Raw genomic sequence first — 11971 nt, 5'->3', positions numbered from 1 at the left:
AGAAACCAACAACAGAGACTCCTCCCACACTCTTCTGACCATGGGGGTCCCTTTCCCTGCTGCCTCTGGCCAGGAAGATAGGACCTCTGAGGGTCTGAGGTACTTGCAATGGCCCCACGACCACTACTGTTCCTGCTGGCACTGTGCAGCTTCACGACTGCAGTTGGTCTTAGGGCATATCAGGGAGGGGAAAAAAGGGAAAAGGGGCTTTCCCTTCACACTCTAGCCCATAGGGAACCCGTTTCCTGCTTCTCTGGCTAGAAAGAGGGGATTTCTCTTGAGTTTACGCTTTCTGTGTCATTCCGGATCTTAGATTGCCTGCAGGTCAAACCAGAAGAGAAATAAACTCACCACTAAATTCATCAGTATGCTAGTCATCCTTCAGGTTTGACTTACATAATTCCCCTGCTAGTGTTTACTTTTCAGAGTCCTAGCTGCTTTTTACATTCTGTTCAGTTACAATCAATTGAAGAGAAACACTGTAGTGTCGTTACTCCATCTTGGCCATCACCAGAAGCGTTTTATCTTGATTTTGAGTCTTCTTTCCTCTTTCTTTCACCCTCCTTTCACCTTGGTCCATCTCCGTCTCTCCTCAGCCTCTCCCAGGCTTTGTCCACCACCACTCCAACCCTCAAGTCAGTCCTCAGCCTCTTTTCTCCCCCAGCGGGAGGCGGGAAGGATGCTCTAACTTCTGCTCCGGTGACGTCTGCGGGGGGCGGGCCCCACGCCCCGGCTCTGGCCAGCCCCGCCGCGATTGGCGAAGAGGAGCGTGCGCCATGCCGCCTGTAAAAGAGACGGCTTGTGACGTAAGAGCCTGGGCGCGCGCGGATTGGCTCTCTCACGGCCGGCGCTCGCGGGAGTTCCGAGTCCCGCCGCGGCCGCTGCGCGCCGACTGCTACGGTTCCCTCTGCAGCCGACGCCACCACCGGCTGGGCCGCGGGACCCGCTGTATGATTAGGCCACGGCCTTTAATGAGTAAACTAACTCCTTCCTGTGGTGCTCTTGGTCACTCATTTATGGAGCTTCTGAAGGGCCCGGGAGACTACTGCCAGGCACAGCACGGCCTTTCTGAGGACAAGTGAGCTGTAGAAATTCATTCGTACTCCACCAAGACGCCCCCCAGAGGAGCGGTCATCGTGGACACAGAAGTGTGGGCTTGAAATCATCAGAGCCTTTTACAAGAATTGCGACCTGAATGGGGTAGACCTCGGTGCTCTTGCTTTCCATTGACTCAGTGCTACCGAACCGAAGGATGACTTCTTGTTAGGAGGTTCATTTCATTTCCTGTTACTCCCACTTTCATATCCAGAGCATTGAGACTTTCGAGTGGGGCACATTGGAGTGGACTTCAGTTTCTTTACATCATTTCTGCATTCAAAAATTTAATTTTTTTTTTTGTAATCATATCAATTTTTTCCCCTTAAACTAAATTAACATGGCTCCACTGAACCGCCCAGCCCCTGTGGAAGTCACATACAGGAACATGAGATTTCTTATTACACACAGTCCAACCAGTGCAACCTTAAACAAATTTATAGAAGACCTTAAGAAATACGGAGTTACTACAATAGTAAGAGTATGTGAAGCAACTTATGACACTGCTCTTGTGGAGAAAGAAGGCATCCAGGTTCTGGATTGGCCCTTTGCTGATGGTTCATCACCCTCTAACCAAATTGTTGATGACTGGTTAAGTCTTTTAAACATTAAATTTCGTGAAGAACCAGGTTGTTGCATTGCTGTTCACTGTGTTGCAGGTCTTGGGAGAACTCCATTGCTTGTTGCCCTGGCACTAATTGAAAGTGGAATGAAAAATGAAGATGCCGTACAGTTTGTAAGACAAAAGCAGCGCGGAGCTTTTAACAGTAAGCAACTGTTGTATTTGGAGAAATATCGTTCTGAAATGAGGTTGCGTTTCAAAGACTCCAGAGGTCATAGAAACAACTGTTGCATTCAATAAAACTTGATTGCTTGACGCTGTTGCCTTGGAAGTGGAACTTGAGACAGGACTTAATTTATCATACACCTTTGCCAGCATATAGGCTTAATGAATGACAAGTCTAATGAAGCTTCCATAGGAATACTGAAAAGCCACAAGCTTGACAGAATTGCAGCCTCTCTGTCTGGCTTACTACTTTTCCCATGCCAGAAACGATATATAGGAAATTGAGAGATTAGGTGCCAAAATACTCAGCACAATACTTGTATATTTTTAGTATCATGCAGAAGTAAACTCCTAGGAATTATGAACAGCAGTGTAAACCATATGTGGTTTATACCTCCAGTCATCTCAAATATTGCAAGAAAGACCTATATGGTTATTTGTCTGCTCCTTTGTGTTTACTGCCCCACATGTGTACCAGTATACATCAGGTTTGTGTAACAATTGATTTTGAATTCTTACCAAGACTTAGGGTGATTAGTTAATGTCTTTCTGTAAATCTCATTTTGTGCTGTTATGAAAACCTCCAGTTTGAAAAAAAATCAGACATCTCCAGTTGAAAGTTCATGTAAAATATACATCATACAGAAGCACATGTGTTTAGTGTCTTCAGACAAAAAAGCCTTGCAGTTAATTTGTTTACACTTGGGATGCAGTTTTAGAGGGGAAGGCCTGAAGACAGAATGGGAAGAGGCTATGGAATATTTCTCATATTCCATACTAGAAATTCCATGTTACCTTTGTATTGTGCAGGATGTATAGGATAGGCCTTTTTATTTAGTAAACTTTAAAGGTAAAGATACTTTGTAGACAAAACATTTCTTAATTATAAAAATTTTGAAAGTCGTAATTCTTCGCCATACCTATTGGAAGTTATTTATTAACTATTATTTTTGTTTTAAGTGTGATTTCTTTTATTGTCTTTCCAACCAAAACAGAGTTTCTACTAATGAACTGATAAGACATATAATATTTTATATGATTTTGAACTGTGTAACAATAATTGGATACTTGATACTTTGTTTTATTATGTAATTGATAAAATGGAGATATGTATTAATGTTAGTTCAACCATATATTCATAGGGTCTGGAAATGTAGTTCTGTGGGAGAAGTAATTTGTCAGTATTCACTGTTCACCAGCTCATACGAGAGCTTAAACACCTAAAGAATGAATTACAGGAGAGAGACAGAGGCAAACTAAGCAAGATGGTATAGCTGTGTTAATATTAGTAAAAGTAGAAGCAAAGGCACTACTAGACATAAAGTCATTACTTAAAGTGTCAATTCACCAGAAAGTTATAACAATTCTAAATTTTATGTATCAAATAACATTGGTTCAAAATCTATAAAGCATATATGGAGAGAACTACAAGGAAAATTGACAAGTTTACCATAGTGATAGGAAATTTATTTTTCTTTTTCTTTCAGAAACAGATCAAGTAAACATAAATCAGTAAGGATATAGATTTGAACAAAACAATTAACAAGTCTGATCCCATCCAACAGCGAGAATCCATTTTTTTAAGAGTATGTGAAATGTTTTATTAAATTTGACTATGTATTAGATCATAAATAATTTCAGCAAAATTCTAACATATTTGAATAATGCAAGTAAGTTTTTTTGACTACAGTTAAGTTAGGAAAAAAAGAAATATCATTTGGAATTTTGAAAATATGTGTCTAGAGAATTCCACTTCTAGATAGGATGTAGTAGGTCATGACAGCCCAACACCCTCCCTGCAACATCCAGAAAAATATGGGTAATTTACAAAAGTCATATGTTTAAAGACACGTGAGAGCTGTAACAGCAGCAAGAACTAGGTGAATAGGAATTCCAAAGAGGAAGGAGCTCTCCTGAGGTGAGTGGCCATTTTGTTTGCTGGGGGCATTTGCTGATTCTGGACATGGACTAAGGATCTGGCTTGGTTCTTGCAGAGGGTCTCTACTGAGAGAAAGAGAATCCCAGCAAGGCTTTTGATGGTCATGTGAGGGTGGTGCAACAGATTGGAAAACTGAGAAGCTTGGCTAGTTTCATGTTGCAAGTTGAGTTCCTCAGGAAACATACTGACTGAGATTTGCATTTGGAGGCTTACTGGGGAGTCATCTCAACAACACTTGTGAGGGAGCGAGAGAAGCAGGATACTGCATATGTTGAACGGTGATACATACAGTTGCAACAGTGGCCTTAGCCAGTCTCCCTGGGAGCTCTGAAGCTGGGATGGCCATTTAGAGATGTCTGCAATTGTGGCGAGGGGTTGGACCTTTGGGCTTCGATCAACCAGTCATTGGATCCAGGCTCTCTCTGGGGATGAGGGCTTAATCTTGGATGAATCATCTTCCTTCAGTCAAATACAACTCCCAAGGAGGGATGCAGCTGTGAGCCTTCAGCTGATAATACTCCTGGCAGCTGGCCCTGAATGAGTGTTTCAGATCTTTAGAGGAATCTGGGTGGTACAACCAGAGCATCCACTGTACTGATATCTGGGACTATGTATGAGAGGCTGGGGAGTTAGAATAAAAACTTTTAAAAGATAGAGGGAAACTTGCCTTAACCTCATAGTGCTTAGGAGAAAAAGCCCTGCTAGAAGAGTTTCTAATCCTCCCCAACACTTACTGTCTTTTTTATTATAGCCATTCTGGTGAGTAGGAAGTGGTATCCCATTGTAGTTTTAATTTGAATACAACTAATGTTGTTAAACATCTTTTCACGTACTTGTTAGCCATTCACGTATCTTTTTTAGTAATATGTTGATGCAAATATTTTGCCCATTTTTTTCAGTTGGGTTTTTGTCATCTTATAGAGTTGTAAAAGTTCTTTATATATTCTGGATCTAATGCCTTTATCAGATATATAATTTGCAGATACTTTCTCCCAGTCTGTTACTTGACACTTTTTCCCTTAATGGTGTGTTTCAAAGTGCAAAAGTTAAAAAATTTGATGATGCACAATTTATCAGTTTTCTCTTTTATGAATCATGCTTTTAAATTGTATCTAAGAACTCTCCTCAGTCACAAAGGTTTTTCTGCTGTATATTCTTCTAGAAATTGTATAGTTTTAGCTCTTACATTTAGATCTGTGGTCCTTTTTTAAAAAATTCTTTTTTTTTTTTTTAATTTATTGGCTGCATTGAGTCTTCATTGCTGCTTGAAGGCTTTCTGTAATTGTGGAGCGCAGGGGCTACTCTTCATTGCAGTGCAAAGGCTTCTTATTGTGGTGGCTTCTCTTGTGGAGTACAGGCTCTAGACGTGTGGGCTTCAGTAGTTGCAGCACGCGGGCTCAATAGTTGTGGCTCTCGGGCTTTAGAGCGCAGGCTCAGTAGTTGTGGCGCGTGGACTTAGTTGCTTCGAGGCATGTGGGATCTTCCTGGACCAGGGCTTGAACCCGTGTCCCCTGCATTGGCAGGTGGATCCTTAACCAATGCGCAACCAGGGAAGCCCCTATGGTCCTTTTTGAATTAATTTTGGTATATGGTGTGAGGTAAATGTCTCTCACTCTCTATATATTTTGCATGTGGATATGCAGTTGTCCCAGCATCATATGTTCCAAAGGCCATCCTTTCCTCCACTGAATTATCTTGGTAGTTGAAAAATCAGTTTACCATAAATGTAAGGACTTCTTTGTGAATTCTTAACTCTACTCCATTGATCTATATGAGCACACAATCTTGATCATGATAGCTTTATAGTAGGTTTTGAAATTAGATCATGTACTTCATTGTTTTTCAAAAATTTTGGCTATTCTAAGCCCCTTGCATTTCCATATAAATTTTAGGATCAGCCTGTCAATTTCTACCAAAAAAAAAAAAAAACCTCAGGGATTTTGATAGGTCTAGTGTTGAATTTATAGATAATTTGGAGAGAACTGCAGCCTTGACAATACTGAGTGTTCAAGTCCCTGAACGTGGAACATTTCTCCATTTATTTAAATCTTCAGTTTCCATCATCAATGTTTTATTTATTTATTTATTTTTTTAAATTTTTTATTTTTTTTTATTTATTATTTTTTTGGGGGTACACCAAGTTCAATCATCTGTTTTTTTTTTTTATTTTTTTTTTAATTTAATTTTATTTTTTTTTTTTATTTTTTTGGGGGTACACCAGGTTCAATCAACTATTTTTATATACATATCCCCATATTCCCAAATGTTTTATATTATAGTTTTCATTGTACAAGACTTGCACCTCTTAAATTGCTTAAGTATTTTTTCTTTTTGATGCTATTGTGAAAGGAATGTTTTCTTAATTTCATTTCTAGATTGTTTGCTGCTAGTCTGTAGAAATACAATTGATTTTTGTATATTGATCTTGCTTTCTATGACTTTTCTAAACTAATTTATTAGGAGAGAGAGAGAAATAAGGAGCAAGGGTGAGAGAGAGAGCTGTACGAGTGCTATTCTATTCTTTGGCATTTTCTGCTTACAGGATCATGTCATCTGTGAATAAAGGCAGTTTTACTCTTTTTTTTCTCTCAATCTGCATGCCTTTACTTTCTTTTTCTTTATTGAACTGGCTAGAACCTCCATGTTGACCAGGAGTGGTGAAAACAAATTCCAGATCTTAGGGAGAAAGTATTCATTTTTTCACCTTTAAGTATGATATTAGCTGTTGGTTCTTCATCAGGTTGAGGACATTCTCTTCTATTCCTAGTTTGTTGAAAGTTTCATCATAAGTGGGTGTTGGGTATTTTAAAATGCTTCTTCCACATCCATTGACATGATCTTGTGATTTGTATCCTTCATTCTAGTAATATGATGTAGTATGCTGATCAGTTTTTAAATGTTGAAGCAACCTTGCATTCCTGGGATAAATTCTACTTGTTCGTTGTGTTTAATTCTTTTAATGTTGATGGATTTGGCTTGCTGATATTTTGTTTAGAATTGTGCATCTGTATTCATGAAGGATATTGGTCCATAGTTTTCCTGTGTTGTTTTGTATCTGGTTTTGATATCACGGTAATACCAGTATCATGGAATGATTTCGGAAGTGTTCCCTCCTCTATTTTATGAAAGAATTTGTGAAGGATTGGTATTACTTATACTTTAAACGTTTGATAAAATTCACCCATGAAGAATTCTGGGCCTGGGCTTTTCTTGGTGGGAAGATTTTTAATTACTAATTCAGTTTCTTTATTTGTTATTGGTCTATTGATTTCTACTCTAATCTTTGCTTACTTTGAATTTTGTTGGCTTTCCCTTTTCTAGTTTCTTAAGGAGAAAGTTTATGTTATTGCTTTGAGACCTTTTATTCTTTTTTTTCCAGATATTGACATTTAAAGCTATAAAATTTCCCTCTAAGCACTACTTTAGCTACAGATCATTAATTTTTATTTTTTTATTAAACATATATAATTTATCTTGTATTTTTTTTCTTTGAACCATGACTGACTTAGAAAAACATTGTTTAATTTCCAAAAAGCTGGAAATTTCCCATTTTCTTTTTTACTGTTGTTGATTTCTAATTTAATTATTAACTCTCTCCAAGGAGACTTCCTGGAGCCATGTGCATCTGAACTCCAATGATGAATGATGTCTCCAGGCAGAAAGCTGGGGTGAACTGAAATTTAACTGATAAAGAGCAGAGAAGCAGAGGGAAGGACTTCCCAGGTAGAGACCAAGCTCGTGTAAGGGCACAGGCCTGAAAGTGCGTGTTTTTAGTGCCAGCAAGATTTTTATTGTGCTCGGAACAAAGGAAATATAATTTTTATCTTCTTCCTTTTTGTTTTTGTCAGTATAGCTAAAGTTTGTTATTTTAGTTGATCTTGTCAACCTGTTTTGGTTTCATTGATTTCCTCTACTATTTTTCTTTTCTGTTACATTGAATATAAAGGAGGTGTAGTTGGGATACAGAGGAAGTTGTGGGACAGGACATAGAAAAGATCATGTGAAAGGCTCCCTGATGTTCAGATTCCAGCTTTACACTTCAGACCCTCTTCTGAAGAGGTTCTCATTATCTTTGAGTCCATGGATTACAGCACAGGGATGTTTCCTCAGGATGTTCTTGGCTGAGCACCAGCACCAAGGAAGCAGATGTTGGAAAAATAAGACCTAGGCAAGGGGTGACTGATGTCTCTGCTAATCACTCCTCTAGGGTCCCAGTCATCCACCTAGCATGTCACTGAGAGGTGACCATGTAGGACCTATTCATTGTGGGCAGTGGGGGTCCTGGGGCTGAGCTGGCAGCAGGGGTGGGCAGTGGTCTCTGGGCATGGGTTGTTGTTTCCTGTGTTATACAACGAAATTAGAGGCTGGATGCTGCCATCCCAATAGATGTTAGCAGTTTAGGAGGATCTTTGATTTGGGGGGCTGCAGGCTTGTCTCCCTTGCCCCCCAAACCCCATGGTGTGGGCTCTGCTGGACATGAGGGAGGTGAAGGCTATTGAACTTGATCTAAGAAACACTCAGGACAGACTGACACCATTCTATAAGAAAACTGCTCCAGTTTGCTGAATTACTGTAGAGAGTAAAGGGTGGAAGAGAGAGAGTATTCCAGAACCAGGAACATGAAATCATCAAGCCTACCCTAGAACTCCCCATGGTGCTCTTCCGGTTACAGCCTCTCTTCCTCCTTCCTCCTGGGTTTGCTGACCATCCCCACCCACATTTCTCTGGTTTTCCTTTTAGTAATAACCACAAAGGAATGCCTGATAACAACCCACAGGGCAGTGACCATTTCTGACTTGTGAGTGGCCTGCAGCCACTCAGCTCTCACGCCCATCTGAGTCTTGAAGGGTGTGTATTCCTCCAACAGGGATTGAACTCCCTGATGGGTGGGCCACACTTTCTGGCCAGTGGCTGCCCTTATAGTCCTCATTTTGCCATTAACCCTACCCATCCTTCACTCTTGGGACTCACAGCAAACTGTGCCCCCCATGAAGCCTTCTCGTATGTCCTCATAGGAAGTGTCCTCTCCCCTTGACCTTTATCTGCAGTTCTTTCATGGACTTACCACTTTCTCCCTTGTGGCAAAATGAGTTGTGCCTGTATCTCATCTCTTCTGCTAGACCCCGGACCCTGTAAAGGCAGAGTTCTAGGCAGGATTCTAGATTTCCACAGGGTCTAGCCAATAGTTGGCAATTCATAGATGAACAAACTCTTGAGAAGAGAGCCCGAGTAGGGTTATAGAAAAGTGAATTCAAGGGCCTCAGGGACAAGGCTCTCATGCACCAGAAGCCTGGGCACCTCTCCTCACACCGGAAAGTTCAAATGAAAAACACGACAAGGATGGCCATTTGGAACCCATTTATATTGTCAGTGTTGCTCTGGGCTTCAGCCCCACACCAGCCTCTCAGATTGCATCAGACATTCTGAACATTCATGGCCTCCTTGGGCCAAGTGTAGCTGTCCAGCGTAAAGGAGTCATAGTCTGGAGTATAGACCAGGGATCTTACAAAAGCCTCCTTATCCTTGGGCTCTGGATAGTAGGAGGCCAGGTTGTGTTTGTAGGCGAAGTCGAGGACCTAGGGAAAAACAAGTTTGACTGAGGAACTGGAATTAAGGAGGAACCCGTCTAAAGGCCCTTGCTCGGGAGCTTGTGGACGGGGACTATACCCTGAGGTAGCAGACACGTTCCTCTCATGAGTTGTGGCCAATGAAGCTACTGGAGAGGAAGGATCTTGAGTTTTCTGCCTAGTAAGGAGGCTGTGAGACAGTGGAATAGACACTGGGCCAGGGTCAAGAGGCCCCAGACTAAAGTCTGCCACTGCTTCCATCTGCCTGTGGGTCCTCAGCAGTGACATCATCCTTGCTGAGCCTCAGTTTCCTCATCTGTAAAGTGGGGGTAATGAGAGCTTTCTCTGGCATAGTGTGAAGATAAAATTAGGTAGCAGGCAAAAGTGCTCAGTATCTGATATTTTTTCTGTCTTAAATGTGTCTTGAAGTGGAAGAACAGCTTGGACATTGTTCTCTGGGTATTAGATTTGGCTTCAGAAGAGCATGAATCTAAATGTCCCCACAAGGAAGGAACTGGACAGGGCGGACGTGGACTATACGCTGCGCTGTTGGTCTTGAGGGCTGATTCTGGGTCCTGCACTGGACAGCTCTTGGGGAGTGCAAGCTGTTGTGCAATGCATTTTCTGAAATTATTCTTAAAACTTAGAGAAAATGTAAACTATATATTAATAGAAATAACAGTATAGTAAATCTGAATTCATCATCCAGATTAACAATCATCAATGTTAGGCCAGTCTTTATTGCCCCATGTTTTGGTTCTTTGAACACCCATCATGTCTGCATCGTCTGTTGGGTGGCATTTTTACTTAGAATAGTGCATGAACTCGATCACCCATGGCCCAGCCATTCTGAGAGAAAGCGGAGGCATGAGCATCTCCTCTGGCCAGAAAGGCACTGAGTGTAGAGTTTTTCCACTGTTCTCTTTTAATCTTCTCCAAAACTCTGGGAGAGAGGGATTACTGGCTTCCTTGGGAAAGAAGGAAACTGAGGCTCAGGGAAGTGAAGTGGTTGGCCTGTGGTGACGCTGCCACTGATTGGCAGAGCTGGGACCCCACAGCCTGAGCGTTTTCCATGATGCTCTGCAAGCTGACCTTTCTGTATAAGTGAGCACTTATGATTCATTAAAAAAAAATTCCTCCCACATTCTGGTCCACAACACTATGGGCTTTGGCGACCTTTCTGCTTGGTGTTTGAAGGGAAATCCAGGAGCTTTCCCAGAACTGCCCTGAGTGGGTGTTGGGGTAGGGCTTGAGCTACAGGCAAGAGTTTGTCACCCTGCCTCTGGGGTGCACGCAGGGCAGCCCAGGGAGCTCAGGATGTCTCCACAGCTGCCATCCCCTTAGTCCCCCTGAAGTCACACACAGAGAGAGCTGATGAGCCCCACTACCCATATTAAGGGGCTAGGATGTCCCTTACTTTGATGGCGATTCTCAGAGACACATCTCGGATGGTGCTGAGTGGTGGGTACAGCCTCCCTTGGGACAGATGCTGCTCAGAGACCTCTTGGGCAATTTGCTGGGGAGAGAGAACCGAGAGGAACAAGCTGAGTTTCTTCCTTCCCAGAACAAGCCCAGAGACTCACCTCGCCCCTCATAGGTGGCCAATCACTGCAGTTGCCACTGTTGCCTCTCCCACCTCATGGTCCCAGGGACGCTTAATGCTTGGGCTTAAGCAAGGGCACATCCTTTCTGTCCTGTGAGACTGGCTGAGGCTTAAAACAACATGAGGCTCTCTGAATTCAAAAGGAAAATCACAAAGGCCATGTTGAATAAACTGGTGACTTGCAAAGCAGACTTTGTGATCTCCCCTTGGCTGGACCTAGCCTGTTGCATAGAAATCCCTGAGCCCCTTGCTTCCTGAGCTCCAGCCTCTCCCACATGCTTAGAGCATCCTGGGTGTCCATCTAGGCCATCTTGTGTCTCTGTATTCAGGGCTCCTTGAGCGCTCCTTTCCAGCCCTGGCCCCAGTGAGGAAAGAAAGGCTGCTTCTCCAGTGAGTGAGACCACAAGTAGACCTTATGTTTTATCTCTGAATAAAGGCCCCAAGCACTTCATCCTGGGAACAGCCCCTCCCACAGCTTCCCTCCCGGCTTCAGAGCTTGTCTTAAGGGCCAGCTCTCCCCCACAAGCCTCATCCTCCAGCCTCAGGCACGGGTGCTCAGCCAGCCTTGCAGAACAGCCTTTTTAATGGGGCTCAGAATCCACTCCCACCCCATCTTCTTGTGTCAAATTTAAATTTGGGAAAACCCACGGTGCTCTCCGAGAACTCTGTGTCCAGGAACAGACAGGGAAAGGAGCTGGTCTTTCCTCAGAGTTTGGCAGGCATTAGGGCTATGCGCTCCCCCTCTGCTGTCTTGTTCTCAAACTCCTCTCTCTCCTTTCTGTTCATTTAGTCAAACAGTCACTGAGCTCTACAATATGCCAGGCTCTGTGCGAGGTGCTGAAGAGCCATGGCGGAGAAGCCACAGTCTTTTCCTTCCCGGACCCTGGTGTCAGTGGACAATGAACAAACGAGGAAAACGATTACAGTGAGTGGGAGGAGAGGGGACGTATAGGCACAGAGGTGGGCAGGGCCCAGTCTGC

The 11971-nt window shown here is 42.6% G+C and overlaps 2 protein-coding genes across 6 annotated transcripts in view; one reads left to right on the top strand and one right to left on the bottom strand.

The window, feature by feature from the left end:
• The first annotated feature begins 1435 nt into the window (after positions 1-1435).
• LOC130861560 (protein tyrosine phosphatase type IVA 1-like) lies at positions 1436-2169 on the top strand. 2 transcript variants are annotated; one of them, XM_057750567.1, is made up of 2 exons: positions 1436-1777; positions 1829-2169. In XM_057750567.1, exons 1-2 carry the CDS (start codon positions 1436-1438, stop codon positions 1955-1957), a joined length of 471 nt encoding a protein of 156 aa, XP_057606550.1. In that variant the 3' UTR covers positions 1958-2169. The 2 variants fall into 2 exon arrangements, with proteins under 2 accessions (XP_057606550.1, XP_057606549.1); XM_057750566.1 differs by having other exon boundaries at positions 1436-2169.
• Positions 2170-9164: 6995 nt separating this feature from the next.
• ME3 (malic enzyme 3) overlaps positions 9165-11971 on the bottom strand; it is a 180206-nt gene continuing 177399 nt past the window's right edge. For all 4 annotated transcript variants that reach the window (XM_057750048.1, XM_057750051.1, XM_057750049.1 and 1 more), the window contains 2 exons: positions 10806-10904; positions 9165-9397 (listed from right to left, as the gene is read on the bottom strand). In XM_057750048.1, coding sequence (XP_057606031.1) covers positions 9236-9397; positions 10806-10904 — 261 coding nt within the window. In that variant the 3' untranslated portion in view covers positions 9165-9235. The remainder of the gene's footprint in view (positions 9398-10805; positions 10905-11971) is intronic.

This window comes from Hippopotamus amphibius, chromosome 9 (assembly GCF_030028045.1).
Source record: "Hippopotamus amphibius kiboko isolate mHipAmp2 chromosome 9, mHipAmp2.hap2, whole genome shotgun sequence".
Taxonomy (NCBI): Eukaryota; Metazoa; Chordata; class Mammalia; order Artiodactyla; family Hippopotamidae; genus Hippopotamus; species Hippopotamus amphibius.
Note: the sequence above shows the minus strand (reverse complement) of the source record. Positions and strands in the feature narration are given on the sequence as shown.

Excerpts from the sequence above, each read along its gene's own strand:
- LOC130861560 (XM_057750566.1), top strand. The coding sequence starts at position 1,436 with ATGGCTCCACTGAACCGCCCAGCCCCTGTGGAAGTCACATACAGGAAC.